Consider the following 27174-nt stretch of genomic DNA (forward strand, 5'->3'; position numbering starts at 1 on the left):
ATGAAGGTGATAAAATGTCAAAACATACCAAACCAAACCACTTACTAGACACATCGCTGCAGGAATGTCAATAAGTCTATTTGATGTAGGGTCAGATGTCTATGGGGGTGTTTGTTGTTGTTGGGTTTTTTCTGTTTTTAGCTTTGTCTTCAATTTGTTATATACGGTGTCATTTTTGCCATCTTCCTCTTTATTCCTCTAAATTACTATCCTATAAAAAGAGACTTCATCTGCTGGGTCTCGGAGCATTACAACCAAATGAGATTACTCATTAACAACTTCGAAGACAGCTTTTATTTAGGACGTGCACAATGAGTTATCGTTCTAATGCCATCAAATGTTGCCAGTGTTGTGGGTTGTCTGCATAATGTTGTGCATTCTATAGAGAATTGGTCGCGTGATGAACTCAATGCAAATCATGAAAACTAAAACTCAAATGTGTCACTGATTTTATGGCATAAGAGTGATTTTGTTTGTTTGCTTGCTTTTAAGTATTGAAATCTAAGTATGTCGGACAGATTCTGATTGAGTGAGTGTAAGCAAGCACAGGCTGCTCAGAAGCAAATGTGCCTGTTGCCCTGTCTGCTGTGTATTGCTGCTTCAAATACTGCCTGGGAATATCTTGCTAGCTAGTGTGTTTTCAAACACACACATTATTGTCATTATAGGGTGTGGTTTCACATCAAAACATGGGTTTGTGCCTGACTCAGGAATCACGAGCAAGTATTGATTAAAGTTTTTGTTTGTTTTTTTTTAATGGTTGCGAAACGCTTGAGAGCTCTTTACAAACTGGTTATGAGACGGTAATACGTAATTTGTCTTCGCTTCCCTGCGGACGAGTCCACTAGTAGCTCTAGGGGTGCACAAATACACAGCTAATGGTAAACGTATTTTGTCTTCTTTCGTGGCAAACATTAAGCTACATGTGAGCTGATTTTATTTTCATTAACCATGTACGAAATATAAATTATCCCTCCTGTCGCATAAACGTATTTCATGTCGTTTTGTCAACTTCCGGTTCCCCCGTCGTCCACGGGAGTAAAACGGTCGTCACGGGATAAACAGAAGCAGTTTCCGCACTCTTTTAAAAAACTGACCGACTTCTGACAGAGTGGCCAAAATCTTCCAAAATGGGACGCTGTGTTCTACTTTTACTGGCGGCTCTTTTCACTGTCGTTTCAACGCAGTTTGTCCCACCGGTAAGCGGCATTTGTGAACTAACGTTACTATTTTTGCGAAGTTGTTGTCCCGCTGACACACTGAACTGTGTTTGTGTGATTACCTGCAGTACACAGAAGACTGCCGGGCGGATATGTACCCACCCAAGGGTCCCACGTAAGTGACAATCATCGAACAGTCTGTAGAATTCACAAAGCCATTGTGTTGTTAGCCAATTGAACGCATGTGCTCCAATGAGCTGTTTTCTTCACTTGTTTGGCACAAGGCGACATGCTGTGTGCACGCGCTGTGCTGGAAACAGTGGTAAGGGAAACAGACGGATATTGTAGACTGAGGCGTTGATGTCAATAGTTTGTTGGGCAGGGAAAGATTTTGAACGTTTGTTTGACAATATCTTATAATAATAATAATAATAATAATAATAATAATAATAATAATAATAATAATAATAATAATACATTTTCACATAGTAGATTAATTTATTCATTTCATTATTTGTAATTTTAGTTCAAGAGTGAAGATTATGCAAAACAATTAAAATTCATCTGAAACTTGAAATGAATCATTGTAATAAGTATGGTGAATAGTTTTATTCACTAAACATTGTATAGATGTGTATAGACTTTTTGTCAGTAATGTTCATATCCATCACAGTGCACTAGAACTTTTCTCTGACCAACCAGGTTCAAAAAGGGTGTCAACTGGTACACGGTGGACCTCGATTTGCCACCGAGCAAGAGATGGACGACTTTGATCAGCGACAAAAAAGCAGAGGTAAGAAAGCATTGATGAGCTCTTCAGACAGCTGTGAGCTGTGGTGATGATACTAATGACTCCTGCTCTTTTCCCTGAAGCTGGGCAAGATGATCCAGGCCATCAAAGACCTGGCAAACGCCTTAATGCCCAGCGGGAAGCTGATACTCCTGGTCGACACTTTGCTGGTGCCTGTTTTTCTTTTTGTTTGTTTTGTTTTTTTGTTTTTTTTTATTTTATTTCTAATGTATGAATACCAGATTTTAACTGCCACCAAAACATTTTATTTTTTGTCTGTGTTTTCTTGTTATATTTCGCAGCCACTGATGGTGGACACACTCCCACACCCTTTCAACGAAGAAATCAAAGGGATTGCTCGTGATGCTGATGTGCCACTCGGTAAGAGTGTTTTTCATTGATTTGTTTATTTTCCGCTTTCTTCATTTTAAAGTTTTCAAAGTCCAGCTGACATTTTCCCCTGTTTTTGGGCAATGTAGGGGAAGTTGCCTTGTTCAACATCTTTTATGAGGTGTTCACTGTGTGCACGTCGATCGTTGCAGAAGACAATAAAGGTGCGTCAACACCCACAACTGGGTCACTTACGACATGTGACAGTTCCAGTTTCATCTGGACTGAAGTGCTATTATTTGTATTTATTTATAGGGTTGGTGTTTTTTGTTTCCAGGTAATCTGATTCACGCCAGAAATCTGGATTTTGGATTGTTCCTGGGGTAAGACTCACCTTCCAGCTTTCGTTCATGTTGTACCACTTCTCAGATCAGACTCCAGTCTGAAGGAACTTTGCACAGTTAATCATCCATTAGACTCTGAACGGCTCCAGAGAGCAACACATTTAGCCCTCTGTTTATGGCCTCCAGCTACCTTGATGATAAAAACTGATGCTTTGTTGAACTTTTTACTTTTTGGAACTGGACCAAAATGAAGCAACCCTGCTGTGGTTTCTGAGGGAGGTCTGAGCCAGGCTGGCTGGGGGTTGTTACTAACCTGCGAGAGGTATCGGTGTCCTTTGTGACATCACAAAGGGCTGATTTTCCAGAGTAGCATGTCTGAACATACACTTTCTCAAAAGATGGGGAAGCAGGAGGAAATGAACCATGGACATTCATCTTAGTGTCATTGGCAGAAAAGATTGGTGAATTCAGCCTAATATGGGATTGGGACCTCTTAAAGTGTGACTGTGATGAGACACACTTGTGCTTCTTACAGCTGGGACACTAAAAACAAGTCATGGATCATTTCTGAGATGCTGAAGCCTCTAGTGGTCAACCTGGACTTCAAGAGAAACAATCAGACCGTCTTCAAGTCGACAAACTTCGCCGGATACGTTGGCATGCTGACGGGCATGAAGCCTGTGAGTCATCAAGTCCTTTTAACCGATGATTGAATCCGCAGCGTGATCTCTAATGGCTGCTCAGCAGATGCCAGGAAGTTCAGTGTCTCTTTCTCCTGCAGCACGTTTTCACTCTCACCATGAACGAGCGCTTCAGCTTAGACGGCGGATACGTCGGTGAGCCGTTTCGCTTTCTGCAGACATCCAGAAAGCTGGTCCGAGGTTTGTGGCGACCGGGTTTCTAACCTACCTACCTCTGACTTCACACAGGAATAATGGAATGGATCTTTGGGAAAAGGGATGGGATGTGGATGAGCTTTCTGACCCGCTCCGTTCTAGAAAACGCAACCAGGTGATTCTTCTCCTTGTGGTACCCCTGCTGCTTTCAAGCTGCAAAGAATGTCTGCACATTGAGGAATAGCGTTAATGGAGGACAGTCCAGGTCCTTTCACACATTTTGGCACCACATTTAATTACCACATGACAAAAACGTATGAAAGTGGGATCGTATTCCTGACTTTCATTGTAATCAGTTGAGCTACAAAAACTTTTGCAACTAAAATAAAGCAAATCCTAAAATGTTTGCAGAAATTAAAATGACTCAGCATTTTACATAAAACACAGAAAAGTTCAGTCCAGATACACCAAGAGTCTGTTCCAAATGCAGCCTGATGAGCTGTCTTCTTTCTCACCAGCTACACGGAAGCCAAAACCCGGCTGGCTCAGACTAAGATGCTGGCTCCGGCCTACTTCATCCTGGGAGGAAACCAAACGGGCCAGGGCTGCATCATCACCAGGTCCAGAGAGTTCAGTGTTGATGTTTTGGAGTAAGTACTCGCAATTACTCTTGCATTATTTAACAGTGAATTTCAAAACGGAAGCAAAGATCAGTGTTTTAACTCCAATAAATGCATTACTTACAAGTAATCACTTTCAATTGATGGTGTACGTGAAAATTACAGAGAAATAATTGTCCTCCCTCATGTGTCCACTAGTGACCTTTGTGTTTGTAACACTTGACTAGACTCTCGTGTCTGTGGCTCAGTGGCCACAAAGTCAGATATCGTTGTGTAAGAGGAACTGGTGACTGCTCCGGTTTCACATCACCTGATTTTAACCCATTTCACACAAACCCGGAACCTGATTGCAGCTCTTTCTAACGTCTCACTTGCGCATGGCTGCTAATGTCAGGATCGACCTGAAGCTCGGCCGCTGGTACGTCCTGGAGACCAACTACGACCACTGGGAGGAGCCCCTCTTCCTGGACGATCGCAGAACTCCAGCCATGAAGTGCATGAACCAGACCACACAGGAAGTGAGTGGTGACGACGCTCCATCTGCTTGTTCCGTTTCCATCCACAGGTGTGGATGAAGGTTTCATTTCCCAACCGCTAAAAACATCTTTCTTCCAGAAAATCTCAGTGAAGACCATATACAACGTGCTCTCAACCAAACCAGTGCTCAACAAGGTGAGTCTTTTCAAACCAGTTTTGTTTTTTCTCAAAGCATTTACGATTCTTGGATCTCAAAGATCTCTCCCCCCCGCCCCCTAGTTGACCACGTACACCACGCTGATGCAAGTGTCGGAGGGATCACTGGAGTCGTATGTGCGGGACTGTCCAAACCCCTGCATGCCCTGGTAACCAAGCAGGCTCCTCCCTACTGGGCCCTCACCTCGTCTCTACGCTATGCACTGGTGGGGAAAAAAACATAAGCAAACCTTTGAACAGCAACTGATCAGCTCAACCAAAGTTTGCCTCTTTAGTGAGGCCAGTTTGACATCTGTTCTGGGGTCTGTTTCACAAAGCAGGTTTAGTGAAAACTCTTGTGAACCCTGAAATGAGGGAAGCTCTTGAGTTTTCCGGTTCACTCAAACCAGAGGAAGAGGGTTAATGCCTTTCTACATCCTGCATCGTCATCTTGTCTAGTCTTGTTGTGTTTCTGCTATGGACAAGTGATTGTAAAGAGACTTGCTCTCTAGGGATTACTAAAGTATTCTGAACTGAACTAATTCTACATTTAAACTTTGGCCTTGAAATGCTGCAGTGGTGTTGCACTTCTTTTTAAAAACGCTTTTAAACTCGTGGCATGAGCCCATCGGGATTTCTACTTCTACTGAGGTCTTGCACTTCCCCGTTGCCATGGTGAATCATCAAATCTGGGATCCATTGGCTCTGTCTTCATTGTTGTGGTGCACGTGCTTAACTCCAGATGAAACTACTCCAAGTTGATTAAACTAACTCAAATCAGATGTTCTGGAACCAAAAGCTTAGGAGTAGATCAGCCAAGAGTTCAAGATTATACTCAGTGTGTTGAACCTGCTTTGCGAAACAGGCTTCTGGAAGTACTGATGGCTTTCCTCGTCTTGCTTGAAGACCGATGGAAAAGTGAATTCCCAGTTGTTAATTTTTGCTTGATATTTACACTGTAATAATGTTTAAAAGAGAATTCTTGAAGTGGAGCTTCACTTGGGTTACGGTACCTCTGAGTTCAGTACTTGTGAATAATTCATTAAACCTTCTCCCTTTTGTATCTTTGTTATTGTGATTCCTCTTTTGTTAAGTTCATTGTCGACAACAGCTCAGATTCTCACAACACTGACGATATCCTGTGCAGAAAAAAAATGTTAACTATGTTTCAGTGCCAACTACTTGTTCAACAATAGCTAATAAAAAGGACCTATTCATTAAAATTCTTTATTGTTTTTTTTTCATCTTGCCACTTGTCAGTGTTAAGACTTTACTTTGGAATTTGGAATAATGGCAACAATTAGGTGGGGTTTTTTTGCATTTGGTAAATATTAAACTCGAATCCGACAGGAAACCTTTGAAAATTTAATTATGCAGGATAACAACTGCATATTTATAGATTAGAAACTTACTGTCAAGTTTTTTTGGTTTCTTTGTTTGTTTGTTTAATATGTGTGGCGCTGCACTCCTGTGGTTTTAAAAAAAAATCTATCAGGGGTGCTGATAAGGACAATAAAAAAACTGCAGAGCACAGAAAGTAGGTCAACAACCTTTTTTTTTTTTTAAGTTTAAACATTTTATTAATTAAAACCTATTGGACGACCATTTAATTATATGGAAATCATGAAGATTAACAGACAGTAGTGTCTCCGGATGTGTCTCGCGGGCTAAAAGTAGAGAAAGAGCTTTAAGCTTGGATTAAAAGAAATGACCTCTTCAAGCTAGAGCGACATCCATATACAGACTTACAGTTGACCCTCCCATTGACTGAACTCAAAAAGTAACAGATCGAGTGCAAAACAAAAGGCTTGTACCATTAGAAAAAAAAACAACTTGTATTTAACTGATCTGAAGAGGAGCTTCAGTGCTAAGAAGATGCCAACAGAGGCGCAACTTCGAGTAAACAGCAGCAAAAGAACGTTCACATCTCAAAACGAAAGAAACATAAAAATCACATTAGAGTCCTAGGAATTAAAAAAAATTAACTAATTATGTGGTGATTGATGAGCTTAATCGGTTGTGTCACAGCTAACCTGTGAGGAAACCCTCTCCCTCTTAGAAGCTACAGATGAACAATCATGGAGTGCACACCCACCCAGGAGTGGGCAGGGCAGACAGACCTGGAAACAGTCTTCAGGCGCTCTGGGCCCCGGCGACGTCTGAAACAGACAAGAGGAAACGCGAGCGTTTATTACGGTGTGGAAGCCGACGGCAGGATTTCCACCCGGCAGCCAGCAGGCGGTCGATACCTGGCTCCTTCAGTGCCTGCGCGCTGCCCACCAGGCCCGTCAGCGACTCTGCGTTCCCGTTGAGGATCTCCACCGACAGGTTGTTATTCTGCTGCTCCTCCACGATTCTCTGCTGCAGCTCCTCCTGGTGCGACGGGACAGCGCAGTTGAGCATCGTCAGAGACTTCCCTTCAGCTTTTACCCGAGTCTCGTGTGGGAGCGTCGGCTGTTTACCTCACACATGACCGTCAGCTGCAGCGGCAGGTCCTCCACCTTCACAAAGTCATCTTCATCTGACTTCTGGCTGGTGCTTCCCGAGCCCACTTCCTGCAAGGAGGGCATCAAAGCAGCGATTATTTTTTTTTTTTATTCATGTTGTGCAGAATTACCTTGAAGACACAATTCTCAACCTATTCCTCTGATTGAATTGTTGCTATGCTAACAGTTACATCAACCTCAGTTACGGTTGTGTCTCGGGCTCGTCAGTGAACTCCCCAGAAATGTCCTTTTTAACATCAAAGGACTGATTTTTTTTTTTTTTTTTTTTTTTTTTTTAGATCAGTGCCAACACCCCCAGTCAGGTGTTCCTTCCAAACGTGTGGAAGGTCCAACAAAGCGTTTAGTTTTAGCGGGAAGCTAAAGAGTGTTTTTGCTACAAACAGAGGGCTAAATGTGACTGTTTTCTGGAGGTGTGTTTTTGCAGAGACTCACGTGAGTCCGCTAGAATCTTGAATAGAAAAATAAAGACCTGATAACGACTACAAAGGCGCCTTAAACCAAGAAGAACCTCAACAGTGTGAAATCTAAATAAAAAAAGCACCTTTTTGTCATGGGAATGAGCATGTGAGCATCCTAATTATCATTTGCTTACATCTTCGTTAATCATGACGGGTGAGTCTGTGTCGGGGCTGCTGGTGCTGCTCGGCTCCCTGGGGGCGTCAGACGAGGGAGAAGCTGCAGAGGAAGCGGCCGCCCCGTCTTCAGCCTCCCCCCCGGGACTCTGGCACTCTGCCACCTCGCGCTCTTCCACGGCCAGAACAGCCTCGACCATTTCTAAAACACACACAAAAAAAGTCTTGTTCAGAATGTGAAAAACACAGTTTCTGCCAAACAGAAGGCAGATGGTGGGGAGATAAATAAACAACGCAGTGCTCACCCTCGTCGTAGTTGTTGTTGTCGGGGCGCTCAGAGCTCCTCTGTTCAGTTTCGGCCTCCGGGGCGTCGCTGCTCAGCGCCGCCTGGAGCGCGACACACACAGCCACACGGGTCAGACGATATGAGTTCGGAGCGTTCAGCAAGCTAAAGCTAAGCTAACCGTGCGTTCAGCTGTGCTGCAGACCTCCTGTCCGTCGGCAGACGCCTGCAAGGACGTCTGCACGTCCACCGGCCCGGCGTCGAACTCCTCCATCTCCTCCTCGTCGTTCTCGTCCTCCCCGCTGCCGTAGTTGGTCAGAGCCTGAGTCTCTGCTTTGGAAAGACCTGGAATGACAGGACCGAGCACAACATGGATGCGTTTAGCGGCTGTTTGTTTGGCATTATATGTAGAAGGAAACCCCAAAAGCTGCATCTTTCACAGAACACATTTCTAAAATCAAACTAAACTTTCAGGAAGAGGAGGAATTAATTCACTGGACAGCTTCACTCACTGATTGAGAGTGTGATTCCCTGTCCAACACCTTCGTCCTCGTCTTCCTCTTCCGCCTCGGAGGCCTCGCTGCTCCTGCGGTCCTTCCTCTCCACCGGTGGGAAGAGACCCTGCAGGGCTGAATCGCCTTCCTGCTCAGCTTCATCTTGGTCCTGGAAGACATGACAGAGGAGGCCCAGACATTATCAATAAATCAGATGCTCAATGCTGATCAGTTCAATTTAGCCGTTGAGGTGACTGACCTTGTCTTCATCTGTGTATGCGGGGGAAACCACCTTCTCACCACCAGCTTCTGTATTCATCTGAAATAGAGTTAATTTTTTTAAGTGACTTCATTCCTAAAACGTTCTCACAAGACCAAAAGCTGAAAAATGGCCAAAGCAAAATCTGGGGGGAAAAAAAGCCTCACCTTGGGACTTTGGTTCTCTTTGTCTGTGAGCTCGTTTGTCTTCTTGCTCTTGTGTTTGGCGGCCGAGGCGAGGCCGCTGCTGCTGCTGTCCAGGTCCTGCATCAGCCGGAAGAAGGCCAGCTCGTTGAAGAGGATCTCCGAGATCTCCACCAGGAGGTCTTCGCCGCAGTCCTTCAGGGTTCGGCCCACAAATTTGCTGAGGGACTCCTGTGGCGAGCAGGAGGGACGGGGAGAATAGGGGTCTAAACCGCTGATCTCTGTCACTCGTGGCAGCAAAGAAACCGTGTTCGGCTTTTGTCAAACCTGAAGGATTCCTCCCAGCTGCTTGTGGAAGAAGCGGACAAACATTTTGCTCTCGTCGTTCTGCTGGGTGAGCGTGAGAACCATGCGGCGCACCGACGTCAGCAGCTGGAGGGAGCAAACCTCGTCCATGTTCTCCTGACAGAGGAGGAACCCACAACCGTCACCAAGGGAATCTTCATTGACAGCATCATCATTTACAGTCTGACAGGTCCAGTGTGTAATATTTGCCTTGATTTATCTTTTTTATATTGGTAAATACTTAATATACTGCTCATAAACACATTAATAAAAGTGTATAATCGCTACACAGTCTTGCTCCCAGTTAGCAGCCATCTTGCATCGTCATATTTCTAAGGAAGCCTGGTGTGGACAATGCAGCTGCCTGGCAGCACCTTTCATAATTAGGGTGACTGCTCGCATTTTTAAATACACCAATGAAGAAGAAGGTGGACAAGGTAACCAGGTTTGGGTGCGCAGGCCACCGTAGTTCACTGGCAAGCTCGGGAGCGGAATAAAGTCAAGGACGGTGCAATGTAAAATGCAACCACTTGATGTCGCCGTTTCTTCTTCAAAATCTCCAAACATTTCACAATCGACCTTTAAAGGGCACAAGTACCTTCAGGAAAGGGATGACTTCCGTCATGATGGCTTTGATCTGGCGATCCAGCTGCTGGGTGTTGATCTGAGGGCAGCGCACGTCGCCGGACGCACCTTCTGCTAGCGGACACACACGGCAAACATTTTATTCGGATGCTGCAAAACTTGGGGGGGGGGGGGGTGAAGGGAGGGACGGTGAATGATCGCACAGGGATACACGTCTTTGCAGCCCCGTTGGGGTCGTGTACCTTCCACTCCGGCAGGGTTAGCAGAGGGACGCGCGGCGTTCGAGGCCTCGGAGCCGCTCGCGGCGGCGTCGAAGGGGTTAAAGTCAACCTTAAGCTTCATGCGCTCATATTCTCTAATCCTGGCCAAGGCTTTGTCTAAGTGAATCACCGTGTTGCCTATCAGGAGCAGCAAACGGATGGAGAAGCAGAGGGAGCAGACAAGAGAGGCAGAAATGGAAACGCAAGTTAAAAAAAAAGAAAAGAAAATGGTTAAAAAAAATTAAAAAAATAAGAAAAAAAAATAGTGAAGCCGTAGGAAATGAGAAATGACAGTCATGTCCAGGATCAGCAGGACAAGTTTCTCAAAATATCCAAAAAAAAGCCCTATTTTCCATTGCAAAACACTTTTTAAGCTAAAACCTGTCATGCTGATCCTGAGGAGAAACTTGTGGCACTTTCCCATTAGCACCTACTTGGCCCTGCTCAGTTCTGAAGGTTCTGCATTAGGTGGCAGTGCCTCGGTACTAGGTACTGTTTCAGTACCTTCTCGGCCGGGGTTCACAATGTGCAAGCTACTGGTTGGACAGGGAGTGACGACACAAGATGATTCATGAGATGATCGCCACCACGAAGCCATTAATGCCAATATGACGGCACAACCGACTGCACCCACGTTGAGGTTCTATTTTGTCCAGCGGTGGGCCGTCAGGGCCAGTCAGGCCTTCTCTGCTGGCCTAACCATACTTGGAAAAGCACATTTCCACGTAAATATGATTAAGTTATTCTCCATAGTCTGTTCTTCTCACATTGTATAATATCCACTGGGTCGTGTTGTTTCCACTGTAGTATATTATGGTAGAGTTTTTAGCCAATCATATTTCTGCTAGCTCGTGTTGCCAGGTGCCATGAAAGCTGCTTTCGGCCAGCAGAACAGACATAGCATTTTCCTGTTCGCTGCAAGTCAGTGTGTCTCAAAGTGGGTGTGGGGGGGGGGGCGCAGAGTCACGTCTGGGGGACGGTGCGAAACACCGGGCGGGAGGGAGACGGGGCGCCCGGGGGAACTAATGTTTCCACGGCGGAACAATTAACAAAAAGTGTTCAGTAGGTTGTAGCAAAGAAAAACGCTGCTCAGGTACACAGCATGGACAAATATTTGACGTTGGCCACTCTTGGCTGCGGAACGACGGTGTCGTTCACGCCAGACTTGAAGCGGGGTGCACCTCCGCGGCCGGCTCGCACCGCGCAGCCATCCAGCGAAAAAGCCAGAGGACAATGAACAGTTTTCCAGCGCTGATAGAACGTAATCAAACACCTTTGCATCAGTACGTCATCTACGCCGCGACTGGCCCTGATCGCTAACCCTAGTGCCATGCAAGTCTATGCGGTCAAAAGTCCACTTTGTCCCAGAGACGTGGGACCACTTGCAGGTTCATCGGGATCCCTCAAGACACAGCCACGTCAAAGTTGGGGCTTCGAGCCTTCTTCCTCCAAGGTGGCGCGTGACAGAGAAAGTTTGAGAACCACTGCTGTAAGTGAACAGACCTCCGTTAGTTGTGATAGCCAATCAGATCTCGAGTCTGCGATGCCAAGGCCAGCTAGCTGGCCTTACGCTGAACTTCACACGTACGTGTCCTGTGATTGGATAAGAACTTGAGAACCTTCCAGACTGAACTCTATATATTCTCAAGCCTGAGTGTCATATCTTGGGTGATATGAGGTGTTTCATTTAAGGCGGACTAAATATGACGTCACTGCTGGCCTAGGCGTGAAAAACACGGCCTGTCACTGATTTTGTCAGTTGCGACGCTAAAAGCTGTGCAATGGAAAAGCGCCACTGGTTGACTCCAAGTACAGAATCTTCCCGCCGGAAGTAATAGACAGGGTTTAACATCCACTTTAATGGCAAAGCGCCGCAGAATGAGTTTTAACGAGCATGCACGCTCGCGCCCCACGCGTTCCCAGGCCAAACTTGCTGTGCATGCGCGAGCTCACCGAGGTCGTCGTTGGCAAACGGCTCCAGGTTGGACGACGTCGACAGGATGCTGTCGTTATCCGCAGATTCCCCGTCGTCCCTCCTCTTCTTCTTCGTGTCTTGGCTGTGCCTCAAGTTTTTCTCCACCACTTCCTGAAAAGACAGATGCTGTTTGAGGCGCTGCACGCACACATACACACACACACAAGTGCATGCACGCAATGCATCTGACATTTTGAAGGCAAACAAGCTTCTGGAAGAAGGGGTGATTTGTCGCAGATCTGCAGCCCGACTTCTGTCGAACAGGAGACAGTTTGAGCTCCGTTCTACAAACATCAGCAAGGGTGGCGTCTCCCAAATTGGAAAATTAGACATTTCATCCATCACTCTCGAACAAAGGCATTATGTCGACAGACAAAAGGCCTGGCGTCCAATTAGCATAGCTCTGGGGACCTTGGGCATAGAACAAAGAACACATGTCTGATCCAGCAAAAAACAGCAATGGAGAAATGAAGGTCTTCAGAAAAAAAGGGGGGGACGTTGGGGGAAGGGGGGTCAGGCTTCTGAAGTCTCGCTGTCAAGTCAAATTCAAAGACAATAAAGATGGGTGGACGAGAAATTAAATTTGGAGAAGAAAGAAAGACGTGCGGATTAAAAAGGACACAGGCGTGAGGAAGATGAAAGGTGACGAGGCCGAGGACCTAATGAAATACAGGAGAGGAAGCCGGCGCACGCGATCACAGGGAGGGATGAAAGAGCAGGCGGGGGGTGGGGGGGTGGTGGGGTTCAGGGCTGCGCTCACGGAGCAGAAGTGTGAGAGAGCGACACGCTGGGAGGCAACAGAGCATTTCTTACTGCGTCGCTGGTCGCCAGGCTCTCGCTGGGCGTGAGCTCCGACTGGGAGCCTGCAGCCCAGCCGGCGGCGCCCAGCGGGGGCAGCTGGTCCTCGGCTCCACTCTTCTCAGTCAGGTGCCTGGTCACGATGTCCTGGCACGAAACACAAGAGGGATGGGGGGGGGGGGGGGGGTGAGTGCGGGCTCGCAAAGAAAAAAAAAAAAAAAGCTCTCAAGGCCACTTTGCATGTGGATGCGAGGGTCTCGCAGCAGGCGTGCAGGGGCGCGCGTCTCTCACACGCCAGGGAAGAACACTTGAGCCAGTGCATTGGTGCAGCGTCGAAGCCCAAGCTGAATGGATGGAAGTATTGACTTACATACAAGGAAAAAGAAGCTCAGCTTCTTCTCTCATCTTCTCCTCTTAATCTCAATTTAAAATGCCTAATTTCTTCTTGTAAGTTTTTTTTTTATCCAAATATCTTCATTGAACATTTTTTCTCAAACAGATTATGACAGACAATGCAGTGAACAGGTCATTACAGGGGTGTGGCAGGATATATACACATGAAGATGCGGAGATATAAACATCCATTAAAAAGAAGGGCAATGTCATTATATCCAAGTCACAATAAAAACAAAAAAAAAGATATGTACTGCATGTATCAGTCCAAAAGGTAATACAAGTAGAACGCATGGTAATACGGGTAACTCAGAACAAATATAACCCACCATCTCCCTCCTGTAAACCCACCCCTCGCCACTGTCAGTGTATTGACTTCTAGGACCTGCAATAAATAATAACTGAAGCCGAAGAAGAGATTAAAAAAAAAGACAGTGAAGCTGTTGTCAAGCAGTCACGTATTACATCAAGTGATCTTCAACAGTTTCAGAAAGGGTCCCCACGTCTTTCGGAATTCCTTCTTGTAATTTAAAATATTCAAGGTCATTTACTTGACATTTCTTTCACAATAATTCCCCTTAAAACACACAATTCTGGAATTTGTGATGTCACAAAGGGTACTGCGACCTCTCTCAGACAGCAATCTTTTGGCCACCTTGTTTTTCTCCCCTTCTGTGCATCTCGGCAGCATGACAGCAAATCAGTTGCAGGAGGAAGCTAAAAACAGAGGGCTGGACGTGGCGTTTTCTCAAGATGTGTAGAGGGTTTTTTTTTTGGGGGGGGGATAATTAATGGTGACAGCCTGCACCACTGGAGTCTGGGATGAAAAATAAAGATCTGAAAATGGGCGGCATAGGGGACCTTTAAATCCAGAGTTTCATGAATATTTCAGTGGCTTCCTTCACATCCCTTCCTCTTGCCACTGGAACTGTTGAGACCGCAAATAGGCTGTAGGGTCTCATTTCTTAACGCGATACGGAAGGTAGACTGGCCCCTTCAGTCTCATTTTTAGCTCATACCCTCACCTGTAGGGAGAACAGCGCCCTCTGTCGCAGGTAGTCGGTGTTGAGCAGCTGGAGCTCGTGGAAGAGCTCGATGAGGAAATGAGGCCGAGACTCATTCTGGGATATGAGTGTGGCAACCTCGGAGTAGATGGTTTCCCTCAGCGCCTCAAACAGAGAGAAGTCGCTGCTGGCATCTGATGGTGCAAGAACAGGAAACTTTAGACTCGGGGAGGAAAACAGCAGAATTTCATCTATGAAAAAAAAATAATAGCAATGAAAGCAGCTCAGGTTCGAGGCAAACGCATGCATGGAATGCTGGGCAACTGGAAAAAAAAGGATGGGTTGTTGCAAAGTTTACCTGGTGCTTCTGTGCATGCAATTCTGTTAGAGAGGAAGGGTGTCCTCCAAGCATAGGCTGTGAGCGAGACACACGAACGTGAGAGAACGAATGCAAAAAAATAAATGTCATGGTAAATGTGTAAAGTGGGATTACGTCGAAAGGACAAGATGTTAATGTCATTGTAGTTTGAAAGGAAGAATGAAGACACGGGAGGTGAAGTAGGATGAAAAACTTTCACAGCGGACGGCGGCGCCGCACCAGACGAGAGGTCGTTCCGCTTGTTGCCCGGCTTCCCCTTGCTGTCCAGTTTCTCTTGAGTCAGCTTGTCCAGCAGACTCTTGTTCTGGTCCTTCTGTCGAGGCAAGGGGGCCCTCTCCTGGGCAAAGTCTGCAACGCTGCTGGCGCTGTCACTCTCATGGCCTTGAAAAAAAGAAAAAATAAGAAGAATGGGAAAAAATGTGAAAATCCAGTGTGAGACGACTTGTCCTTCCACAGCCAACAGACTCGACTCCAGTACCTTCGGCGCTCCTGTTCTGTCCCTTGTTCCTCCTGCGGCGGCTCTTGCCGGGGGTCTTGCTGCGGGAGGCGAGGTTGGCCTGGGCGGATGCCTTGCGCCCGCTCTTGTAGGTCTTTGTGACGGTCGTCGGGTCGGCAGGGTCGTGCATGCTGCTGAAGCTTTCCTGCGAGCCCCTGTCAAAGTGCTGAGGCTGGTGGGAGCGCTGGGGGGTGAAGGCGGGCGAGGAGGCGGGAGACTCCTGGGGCTGCTCCGGTTTGTTGGCGTACGGCTGCTTCAGCCAGGCGGTCGGTCTAGATTTTTTTTTAAAATAAATAAATAAAAATGCATCACATGCAAATAAGATCCTTCAACGCTCAGCTCGGGTGAGTAAATGTAAATAACTTTGCGCGCAGGAGCGGCGAGCATACCCTCTTTCCGTGGCGGCGTTGAGCGGAGAGCGCTGCAGCGGCGGAGGGAAACTCATGTACTCGGTTTTCATGGACGTGTTGGCGTCCAACTGCTGCCTGTGGTGGTCGGGGCTCACCTGAGCCGCTGCACCCTGGGGGAACTCACCCATGGGGGAAGGGAACAACGGGATCAAATTGAAGCCTGCAGTGGGAAATAAAAAAAAAAAAACACTAAAAATTAGCATGTAAAATTTTTGAAATTTTTTTTACACACACACACACACACACACACACACACACACACACACACACACACACACACACACACACACACACACACACACACACACACACACACACACACACACACACACATTTTTTTTATTTTAAGAGCAGCGTTAGCATGCTTTTTGCCACATCGCTCACTTATAATTAAACAAATAAGCAAATAAATGCCTACTGGGAAGGAATGGGGGTATGGCAGATGTCGACAAGTTGTTGGCTGAGGGACGGAAGGTGGAGGAGAAGGGAGGGGCTGAGCTGGACTCCTGCAGCGGACCTTGTTGCACAGTCTGCCAACCTGGAGTAGCCGACAAGGGCGGCTGCTGCTGCTGTTGTTGCTGCTGCTGCTGTTGTTGCTGCTGCTGCTGTTGTTGCTGCCGGAGGAGGTCGTTCAAGACCTGTCTAAGCCTGAACAAAAAGGGTAAAACGATTGTTGTGAGTGCAAATACAAAACAAGTTTCAGCGGAAAACCCCGCAGTTGTGTTCTGTTGCCGTCACCTTTGCATGTTGTTCTGTTGCCATGCCAGCTGGGTGTAAGACTGGTTGAGCTGGTGCATGACCAGGTGGACCTGCGGCGACGACATGTTGTTGGGCAGGACGCTGTACTGACCAGTCAGCAGGGTCTGCAGCATGTAGGAGAGGGTCTGCAAGATCACAGGGCAGGGAGAGAGCCGCCGTTAAAGGTTAAGTGTGTAACGTTTGGAGATTTTGAAGAAGAAAAAGCCACATCAAGTGGTTGCATTAATAGATTGCGGCACTCTTTCACTTATGTCCCATAAGGGACTCCGTACCCTCCCTCCCTGAGCTTGCCAGTGAATTGCGGTGGCCTGCGAGCATTAACCTGGATACCTCATCCACCTTCTGCTTCATTGGTTTATTTCAAGACGCAAGCAGTCACCCTAAATACGAAACGCGCCTTCAAGCGACTGGATTGTCCACACCAGGCTTCCTTAGAAATACGGTGGTGCAAGATGGCAGCTAACTAGGAGCAAGACCCTTTGTTCCATGTATATCCTTATGAACATATCAGAATCATTCTAAGGGTAGGAAAACCAATTTACTTTTACTGTACTCAGAGTATACACTTTTATTAATGTATTTATGGGCTGTATGTTAAGCTTTTATCATATCATATAAAAATGATAAATCAAGCCAAATTTTATACCCTGGGCCTTTTAATCATGTCTGGAGAGAAATGATCATTTGGAATCAATACAAAACGACTCCAAGATCCAAGACTGAATGTGTTTGAAGTGTGAGAACTCAGCCGTGGCTTTGTGCCAGTTGATCGAGCTCAGCGTCACTTTTCTTTTCTTTTTTTATTAATGGTTCAGAGCACCCACCTGCTGGTCCTGCAGGAGTGTCTGACACATGCTGTTGCTGAAGTCCAGCTGTGTCTGCAGCTGATCCACCTGCTCCTGCCAGTGGCCCGACCCCTCGACCACGGACAGCTCCGAGGCCCAGCGCAGGTTCTCCTGCCGCCGCGGGCCGGCGTGCTGGCTGGCCGAGCAGTTCAGACCTCTGTTCTGCTGCTGCTCCTGCGGCTGCTGCTGCTGCTTCGTGTTGTTGTGATGAGGCGCACTCCCGCTAGTCTCGCCTGAGAAGGCTGCTGGAGGCTTCAGGTTGCTGAGGGCGTGTGAAGAAGGTTTTATTTTCAAAAGCCTGATTTTAGGAAGAACAAAAAAATGCAGTGGTTCAATTTCTTCTGTTTCTTTTTGACTTCTGACCTTCCTTGGTTCTTCCGGTTGCTGTACGAGCACTGGTTCCTGCTGGATGCGTATATGTGGACATCTTCATCGGAGCTGCTCTCTGCACACTCTTCTTGCTCCTCATCTTCGTCGGCGCCCGTCTCCAAGTTGTACTCTTCCTCGTCGTCAACGTCATCGAGGTGGCAGGGAGTGGAGCCCCAAGTGGCCATTGTCCTGGCGAAAGGAAAAGGAAAATTAGCAAAATGCCACTGAATAATTGTATAAATCAGTGTTTTTCAACCATTGTGCTGTGGCACACTAGTGCACCGTGAGATAATGTCAGGTGTGCCGTAAAAAACTTTCAATTAATTGGTCTAAAAAACATACATTCTATTTTCGAGTGACTGTGCTTTAAGAGGAATATAAGCCGATTTTCCTCCATCAATTCCTCCCCGGACATCAGTTTTGTGTGCATCTAAACAGGCCCAGGTATGTGGCGTTGAAAAACACTGGTGTAAATGACACATACACCAGAGAAAACACAAGAGAGCAGACAGGATTTGCAGTCCGAGTAGGGCACGGTTCCATTTCCCACCTTTCGTCCCTGCTGATGGGCTGCGAGGACGCAGCGAGGCCTTCCTGGTTGTCGCCTCGCTGCGGTGACTCGCCAAGGCCGACGCGCCGCTGGTGTTCCGCCATCAAACACTCAAGGTGCTTCCTGCGCTGCCGCAGTTCCTCCCGCACAATCTGGTGGCGGCGCATTTCCGACCAAAGCTGCAAAAAATACCAAGATCTTGAGATTAATTTTTCCGTCAAGTTCATGTTTTTTTTTACTTTGGATGACGACACTACGGAGTATTAGTGTGTACGTGAAGCTTAAGCGTGGCACCTCATTGTCGGTGACAGAGGGCGTTGCCGCCTCGGCAGCAGTCACTTTGAGCGGAGTCCAGTTTGTTTTGGGTCCTGAGGAAGAAGCAGCCTGACCGGAGACTGGAGTGGAGACTGCAGCAACTGGTGCTTTCCTCAGCAAACCCTGCTGGCTTTCCATACTCGACATGGATGACTGGAGAAGGAGAGAAAATTTTATTATTACATATCCACCACAACGGGTTGAGAAAGTTCCCCGCTGATGATGCTGAAACAGCGTAAGCAACAAAAAGAAACTGCGTAAACTGTGAAATGTAAATGAAACATTTTTTGTGAACTTGCCGAAACTGTCAAATCTCCTCAATATTTTGTTTGTCTGTCTGTCTCTCTGTTACCTGGAGGTCAGGGCAGGCCCACTGCAGGTCCTGGATCTTGCCTTGGATTTCCATGAGCCTTTGTCGCTCCTCGTGAAGCTGCTTCAGCTCCTGCTTCTGCTGACGGAGCTTCTCCTCGTACAGCTTCTCCCTGCGTCCAAAGAGAGGGAGTCACGCGACTGAGCTTGTGTCATGCGTTGACAAAGAGGCCGACGTTCATAATTCAGTGAGGGTATTGTTGAGAAAAAAGAAAATGTGTCTTCGGACCCATTACCTGGCCTTTGAGGACAGGCTGATCTCCCTGGGGTTCTGTTTAGAGGCGGCCGCAGCAGCTCTGGTGTTGTTTGGCTGTTGGTGTAACACTTCGTCTTCATTGGCCGTTGTTACGTCCGTATCATCACTCTGGACCCACACATACACACATTCAAGAAGTTTGGGCTTAAGATAATGGTCATGGTTACGTCATTTTTTTCAAACGCTCTGATAGAGGAAGTTCTTTTGTTAAATATGCGACCAAACAAGGCAAAACTGACAAACTTCAGTTGCACGCCTCATCGTCTGGTGCTAAACCAGTGTTTCTCAAAGTGGGTGGGGGGTGCAGAGTCGTCACGTCTGGGGGGCGGTGCGAAACACCGGGCGGGAGGGAGTCGGGGCGCCCGGGGGAACAAATGTTTTCACGTCGGAACCAAAGGTAAAACATTATTTGCACATTTATCTTGTTTCAGTGAATTTGAAAAAAACTATTTTGTCACCATTTTGGCTTTTTTTTCCTCCAAGGTGGGGCGTGACAGACAAAGTTTGAGAACCACTGCTGTAAGTGAACAGACCGCGGTTAGTTGTGATAACCCTAATGCCATGCAAGTCTATGGGGTCAAGAGTCAACTTTGTCCTAGAGACGTGGGGCCACTTGCAGGTTCATCGGGATCCTTCAAGACACAGCCACGTCGAATTTGGGGCTTCCTCCAATTTTCTTCCTCCAAGGTGGGGCGTGACAGAGAAAGTTTGAGAACCACTGTGCTAAACCATGAAGGCATTTACGCCATCACCTCTCCTCACCTGCACCATGGCCACCAGCTCCTGGAACTGTCGGAGCTTCTGCTTCGCCGTCTGCTGATGAGCCTTTTGGACAAAAGCGCCGTTGTTCCCCAGGCTGCTTCGTCGGCTGGACTCGGAAACTTCACTGTCGGGGGCGCCGGGCCGCGCTCCTTCGTCATTATCCAGACTCTCTTCGTCCTCGTCGTCATCCTTCACCTCATTGAAGGGGGTGTCCCTATTGTACTGGCATTCTAAGAAAAGAAAGAAAAAAAAACACAAGTTACATGCATCCTTTGAATATCGCTCCAAGTCATGCGCCGAACGCCGATGCATTCAGAGGTCGGCCGGCGTGCCAGCGGCGACGTGGGGGCCGCACCTATGGCTGAAGAGATGTTGAGGCTGCGGAGGTTGGCTGCCGACCGATTGTTGATCTCCCGCTCGGTGTTGAGTCGCCCGTTGCGGTTGTTGGTGGCGGTGGCAGCGGCGGCAGCAGCCCTCGCGCCGCGCCTGTTGGTCAGGCTGTTCAGGTCGGCCCAGTTGCCGCTCAGCTGCAGATTCCTGGAGACACAATGCAAAGAGCGCTCTGAGTGACGGAGCGAGAAACCGGAACAACTGGCAACCTCGACTGGCAACTCTTGAGCAGGTGCGCAACGGAGCAGCGCACCTGATGTTTGTGACCGACTGCCGGTTCTCTTGCTCGGAGTCAAACATGGCCTCGAACATGGAGCCGTCCTCCGTCTCCTCCTCCTCTCCGTCCTCGTCCTCCTCCTCCTCCTCCTCTTTCACGTTCTCGTTGACGGCGTCCACCATCATGTCCGAAGTCTGCTCGTAGTACTGCACCAGCTCGCGCAGCTCATTCAGACGTTTGTGCACCTCCTTCAGCTTCCTGCGGGCGACGTACAAAGGGGCCGCTGTGAGGATTGAATGACCATCTAAACACGGCTAAATAATTCAAACCCTTGAGTGACACGCGACCCGCTGTGCATTCTCATTATGTAACCGTCTGCTACTGACACCTGACCTGCGCGTACCTGAGCTTGTCTGTGGAATTGGAGCCTTCCTGGTGAGACGGGTGAAACGACGTGGAAGCTGAGGCCCCGTTGGAGCAGAGAGCAGATGGGCAGTCTGACGACGCCCCCAGACTCAGAGTGCACTGCGATGCCAGGCCACGACCTGAGGAGGGGAGGGCACCATGGATGTATTATAAGTTCTGGATACTGGACTGGCAATATAGCAGCATGCTGATTTTTTCCAGTGGCCACTCGAGGTACCGCAGGCAAAAAAATCCCATTGGGTCCAAAAAGCACTTTTAGGATAGGCTGCAATACAAAAATAAACGCCTCTAAAACGGCTGAAAGGACGACTGTGACCTGAAAAAGTTCATAATAAATCTTTATATTGCAGAATTTTCAGTTATGGTCTTCTAGTCTTTCAAAAAGAATTTGAAGGCCAGAAAATCACCAGAATACAGTTTATTCCCAGCGTGACATCACGGCGTCTTCCACGCTGCCGTCTCGGCTTGTTCTGATTGGCCGATGCGTCCTGATGCATCACAGGGGCTACATTGGCACGGTGTGAAGTGCGCATGCTCTATAGGCCTTACAGTGCAGAGGCCAAAACCTTTTTCGGCATATCTGCTGAGTGAGCATCTACATTGAAAAGGATGGGCCGCCATGTTGGATCCCAGGGGTTTGAAGGGGAGCCACACCCAGTTCAGGCACAACCCACTTGGTAACATAAGAAGACAAAAACGACCGACACAAAGCGTTGAAGACTCTTACTGGAATTGTTGTTGAGAGTCTGGTCTCTGAGCGAGTGCAGCTCCTGCAGGATCTTGTCCATGGTTTGCTTTTTGTCTTGCAGCTCTTGGAGCTTGGTGAGTTTGACGCTGGCAGCGGTCGCCCCGGCATCTAGGCCAGTGTGGGGACCCGAGGCAGAGTGGAGGAGAGGCCTGTGCTGCGGCGGGCCCACGGCCTGGGGAGACCGAGACCAGTACACCTCCCTGGAGAGGGACAGGCTCTCGGCCTGACGCCTGTTGTCTGGCACAGCTTTGGTCTTTGAGAAGCAAATAATGAAAGTGTGAGCCACAGAGGAGTTCAGGTGCAGCGAGGACTCAAAATAAACACAGAGTTGGGGAAGAGCATGAAGGCATGTGAGGAGGAATGGCGAGACGTGGCTTTACCCGAGAGTCGTGCAGCTGATTGTGGAACCTCAGGATCAAGTCGTTCAGCTCGTCGTTCAGCTCGGAGGTGATGCTCAGGCCGGAAACGCTGCCGGTGGTTTCTGTGACAACTAATTACAGCAACAGGATTTTAAAGGAGTGACACTGTTGATCGATACAAACGTCTCTGGGTGGAAGCAAACAGCCCGACAGTCCATTAACAGTCTGGTTCCAACCCCCGGAAAAAGCCATAAAAACTGACACTGTGTGAAATTAATGACATCCGGCCTAATTAGGATGTGAAAACCTCTGAACTAGAACGTCTCACTCCAAATAATTTCAAAAGCAATTAACCAACATGAACAAATCAAGCCAAGGGCCATTTCTTTGCAACTTGAGACACCGTCAATTCCACTTTCTCAGGATAACAAACGTCACACGGTATTGACCCGCAGACTCACCTGTGTCTTCAATCACCGCCAGCACCTGCTCCGCGCTCTCCTGCATGGCCATGAGCGCCTTCTGCCGGCCCTGCAGCGCCCTGAGCTGCTCCCGCTGCTCCACCATCCTCCTCAGCAGCTCGTGCTGCTTCTGCATGTTCTCCAGCTCGTCCAGCTGGTCGCCTCGCGCAGTCAGTGGCCGCGTTTCCTACGAAACAAATAGAAATAGGACGCTCCAGAGTTACAAACCAAAAACATTTGACACAAACTCAAATGTTTGCATTTAACAACGGCAGGTGACTTCTTGGTACTGTATGTCCTCAACCAAGCAGTTTGTTTAACAAAGAAAAAAAAGTTTTTGCTCTAGAGGTGATTCTGACCCTGCTTCTTGTTCAAGTCTCAGCACGAAACGGCTTTATTGTTATGAAATGGGAAGCCGCGACGCTCACCAGCGCACTGAAGGTATCCAGCGAGCGGGCCTCCACGTTCAGGGACGCGATCTCGGTCAGCGAACCTGAGCCCACCGCTGAGTCCATGGTGCCAATGTCATCGTCCTCATTCTGCCGCGTCTACAAACGGGAGAGACACGTTGAATTCATAGGTGAATAAGAAACTACGACCGTCGCCGGCCCCAATGAAATCAGATCCTGTGCTGAAAGTGCTCGAGACAGGCAGTCGGGTAGTTTTGGGTCTCTGAAACGCTCCAGTGGAGGAAACAGGATACTACACACAAACACTGACGTCCCACTGCAGTACAGGCAAGCACAGGCCTAAATATGCAGGTGATATTATTACAGGAAACATGCCTTGACTGCTGCAGTGCTGAAGGCCCACAAATACAAATTGATGTCTGACAAAGAGGAGGAGTATTCTAAATAGCATGAAGATAAAATATATTGATTCATGCGAGTGTCTGACAGTCAGCCAAACAGAGAAAACTGAAATCGATTATTTTACAACAGATCATAGTTTGTTAAATTATAAAAGGGGTCAAGACAAATCAAGGAGGGGCTCACCAGCATTTTCTGCAGGAAGCGCAGGTAGGATTTCTCCTGCTCCTTGAGGTGCTCGATGAGCTGGGAGAGACGCTCCACGTTGGCCGGGACATCGTTCTTCTCCACCAGGTCATCCCGCATGGATGTGGCTTTGCTGATGTACTCGCGGATCTGCACCAGTTTGCTCACCACCTGAGTGGGACGGCAGAGCCACGTTGTGGGCGTGCGTGTCGGAGGAGTGAGCGAGCCGCAGACAGGCGGATGGAAGGAAAGGTGAGCAGGCATCTGTGGCGTTGGCTCAGGCTGGGCGAAATAAGGCCAGTAAAGGGGGTTGGGCGGAATCCCCACTGGGCACCCAGGGTGGCAAATTTAGAAACTGGCCTAAATACAGGCGAGGTTTCGCTGCGCCAGCCCTCCCTCACCGTCATCTACTGCCACGGTACGAAGGCAGCGCCAGGTCGACAGATTAGTGCTGATTTAATGAGACTTTTGTGTTGTGCAGAATTAAAATGTTTGCAGTATCTTTTGAGAGAAGGTTTAAAATGCAATACTATACCCCAAAAAAATCATTCATGGGTGTATTTTATCAGAGGCATCTAATCTGTAAGACATAAATCATGTTTTCTGGGCCTTCATTTTGTTGGCCCTGTCACAGTCAACATATTGCTCTACAAGTCGAAACTGAGTCCAAAAATTCAAAAAAGAAACGTTCAGACCAAAACCACAACACTGGTTACAACACCAATGTGCGATAGAAACACACAAAAAACATTCAGATAAAGATACATTTGCCCAAATCAAATATTTTGGAAATATCCTGAAGCTTTTTAGATGCTTGTAATCTTCTTCTGAGGTAGAGGACGACATGGAATATTTTGATATTATCTAAATTGGTGTTAAATCTAAGAAAAGATGAACTGGCTTTAAAATTCCTCCAGTATTTTTATCTGAAATCCTCCAACTTTTAACTCCTTTAATATATTTTTAGCACTCAAACCTCTGCTCCACTCTTATAATCTCTTACTTCCAACTCCCAAGACATCAAGTGAAAGTTCCAAAGGAAGCTGAAGGCCATGAAGTCAAGTGTTACCTGGCTGCTGTCTACCCGTGGCTCTCCCCTCCCGTGTTGTCTTTGCACCGACGGTCCTCTCTCAGCACCTCCGCGGCCGGGCCTCGGACTGTCCTTAATAAGAACCAGAGGAGTGAATGCGTCTCTCGGTCCGGGGCTTTGCTTCTTTGTTTCCTTGGAGATGGCTGGAGTGGCTGGGGCGGAGGAGGAAGGCGGGGGGAGGAGCTCCGTGCTTTTGTTAGTGTTGACATGCAGAGGTAGGAAGTTGTAGGGCTTTTTGTTTTCTCCAGCCAACTGCCGCTGGTTGTTGGCGGCTGTGACGCGGCCCTGGGAGTCGCTGCCGATGCTCCGCTGAGTTGAGGGGGGAAAAAAACAACTAGTCAAGATCCAACAAAGAAACAAAATACTATTGTTGATTGAATTTAAATGACAAAAAAACTTTTTCAAAATAATTCACAGTGTATAACAGCATTTAAAAAAATACATTTGTCACATTAGTGAGTACACCAGTCCAACAAAGTTTGATTGGGTGAACTACAGTCACTTTTACAACCTATAGCGATTTCTTTTAGCCATAAAATAGTGCTCATACACCATTAAACCACTTAATTTATATATTTATAACAGAATTCAATAGTATTGTACCTCATCCAAGTCTGTGAAATTGATTCTCTGGCGCAGCTTGTCCAGCTCAGCCTGGTCTGGGACGGACATCTGGGTGGTGTATTTTACATGAGGGAAGGAATGGGGGGTGCGTGCTCTCCTCCGGCCAGCCCCAGGGGTGGACTCCGGAGAGATGTCATTGGTGAGGCGGCTCTCCACTACTGTAGCAGACAGCTTCTTCTTGTTCTTCTCAGACATTCTGTTGGCTTTCTTCTGCTGTACGCCCCAGTCCTGATCAACAGGAAACAACATGAGCGCTGTTAATATGTATGTATTCATTTATATGTGAAATGCTTCTATATAGGGCAGAGTACATTGCAGTTTTAGTGTGGGAAAACTCAGTTGTTTAGATTTGTTTTGTGAGTAGTCACATTATAAGATACACGAGATTTAAATGTTTTGACCATTAATACAAGTTGACGGAGGACAAAATGGACAACAAATCGCAACAGGACAACGATAATGCGTGCATGGTGACATTCGGTGTGAGTCTACTAACAGTGTTGTTGAGTCTGTCATCCAGGCTGCTGTTGGTTACCGTCCAGTTGTGCAGCTCTTCTTCACTGTCAACAAAAGGAGTGCCTCCAGTTGCCATGTCACAAACTTCCAGGTTGCTGTAAAAAAAATATATATATATATACAATTCAGTGTACACTGATGACCACATAAACAGCAATAAGCAAAGATCAGAAATTGGAACCCACACTGAGTTATTATGTTCAACATTAAAGGATTCAAGAGGGGAAAGTTGTTTACTTTAATGTTGTTTAACGTGTTTGACTACAGCTTCACGAGAGTTGCATGCCATCAAGAGTGAGTAGTTCACGCGTGACAGTTAATTTACGTCAACTGCCAGCACTTTACGTTTTATTCGACAAGACAACAGTTAATTTTCATGCTATATGTCCCGTCATCCTGTTGGACTGTTTGTCGCGTAAACAACGTACTTATTACATGTTAACATAAGAGACTGCAAACGCTTTGGCTGCCTGTTTTAAGTAGAATTCAGATTGAGTAAGTTCTTACCATTAGCAGCTAACTTTTACTTCGATAAACACGACCCGAGCACACATAAAGACTTGCCGACTGCCCAGCGAACCGACCCACAGTTTGAGTGCTGCGTGGTTCGCAGTCAAAGGACCGAGGCCCGCTCACACTCCCGGGAAAACAACATAACATTCCCTCCGCCAAACGCCAAGCAAGCGCGAGGTCTCAAGTCTGTGCAAGGACCTGGTATTGGAATTCAGTTCGAAAGCACCACGGACGACGGGAACAATACTCCCAATTAACTAGAGAAAGTCGGAGATGTATTTAGATGGCTTATTGGTGAACTTTTGATAGTGTCGTTTTCTCAATCGCCATGGCAACCTCGGCGTCAGCCTCAGTCAAACGTTTGATTTTAATGTCATCGGCGAATATTTAGCTGAAAACGTATATCAACGAGTAGACAATCAAAACAAGCCCTTTCGGGATCGCTAAATGCTACCTAGCTGAATAGCCACCTAGGAGCTAACTTTAAATATCTCCATGAAAGTTGACGCAAACGGGACGTCTCAGACTGGAAGAACACTAGCTTTAGCGACGTTACACTTCACACCAAACCTAATATTAGTTACGAAACCTAAGTTAGGTGTACATTGGTTGTAACCATAGCTTTTGCGTTTTCTTCGCGAACGAAAGTCGAAATTGTTTTAAATTAACGTTCGGTAACTGAATTGACTGATGCTATGTAGAACTGCACTTGCTAACTTAGCTTACAATTTTGAAAAGGGAAAGTGGGATTTACCATTCGGGATACAGGCGAAGAAACTATCGTTGCCTTCATATATTTTCAGTGAAGGTTTTACGGATTCTCCGAGGGTCCAGTGGAATCCATGTGATTATAAAACGTATGTTCTGTCACCAAACGCAAGTTGTGGACGAGAGCTTGGCCTGACAACGCTTATAAGCACTACCTAACACAAGGTGGCAGTATCGACGACTTTGT

General features: G+C 47.2%; 2 protein-coding genes across 8 annotated transcripts; one reads left to right on the forward strand and one right to left on the reverse strand.

Annotated features, from left to right (window-relative positions):
- Window positions 1–1033: 1033 nt before the first annotated feature.
- Window positions 1034–5975, forward strand: asah1b (N-acylsphingosine amidohydrolase (acid ceramidase) 1b). The gene is made up of 14 exons (XM_076034331.1): window positions 1034–1199; window positions 1289–1335; window positions 1863–1953; window positions 2034–2120; window positions 2253–2331; window positions 2430–2504; window positions 2618–2663; window positions 3160–3304; window positions 3406–3460; window positions 3554–3635; window positions 3979–4110; window positions 4475–4598; window positions 4696–4752; window positions 4837–5975. The coding sequence occupies exons 1-14, from the start codon at window positions 1131–1133 to the stop codon at window positions 4924–4926; spliced, it is 1179 nt and encodes a 392-aa protein (XP_075890446.1). The 5' UTR covers window positions 1034–1130; the 3' UTR covers window positions 4927–5975.
- Window positions 5976–6714: 739 nt separating this feature from the next.
- pcm1 (pericentriolar material 1) lies at window positions 6715–27132 on the reverse strand. 7 transcript variants are annotated; one of them, XM_076034138.1, is made up of 40 exons: window positions 26974–27132; window positions 25726–25801; window positions 25170–25418; window positions 24546–24875; window positions 23477–23647; window positions 22910–23029; window positions 22482–22668; window positions 22042–22151; window positions 21641–21914; window positions 20891–21032; window positions 20524–20745; window positions 20236–20417; window positions 19881–20110; window positions 19099–19226; window positions 18846–18975; window positions 18473–18646; window positions 18179–18357; window positions 17623–17817; window positions 17239–17521; window positions 16394–16539; window positions 16074–16303; window positions 15635–15815; window positions 15228–15517; window positions 14969–15130; window positions 14729–14785; window positions 14392–14564; window positions 12989–13120; window positions 12154–12286; window positions 10183–10338; window positions 9954–10054; window positions 9338–9472; window positions 9035–9241; window positions 8868–8927; window positions 8627–8777; window positions 8320–8459; window positions 8137–8218; window positions 7852–8033; window positions 7215–7307; window positions 7002–7125; window positions 6715–6911 (listed from the first exon to the last, which is right to left on the reverse strand). In XM_076034138.1, the coding sequence occupies exons 2-40, from the start codon at window positions 25780–25782 to the stop codon at window positions 6886–6888; spliced, it is 6324 nt and encodes a 2107-aa protein (XP_075890253.1). In that variant the 5' UTR covers window positions 25783–25801; window positions 26974–27132; the 3' UTR covers window positions 6715–6885. The 7 variants fall into 7 exon arrangements, with proteins under 7 accessions (XP_075890253.1, XP_075890269.1, XP_075890244.1 ...); XM_076034154.1 differs by having other exon boundaries at window positions 16194–16303; window positions 25687–25801; XM_076034129.1 differs by having other exon boundaries at window positions 9954–10051; window positions 25687–25801.
- Between the last annotated feature and the right edge of the window lie 42 nt (window positions 27133–27174).

The sequence above is a fragment of the Nelusetta ayraudi genome, unplaced genomic scaffold (assembly GCF_046127955.1).
Source record: "Nelusetta ayraudi isolate G7.1 ecotype Tasmania unplaced genomic scaffold, CSIRO-AGI_Nayr_v1 ptg000004l, whole genome shotgun sequence".
Taxonomy (NCBI): domain Eukaryota; kingdom Metazoa; phylum Chordata; class Actinopteri; order Tetraodontiformes; family Monacanthidae; genus Nelusetta; species Nelusetta ayraudi.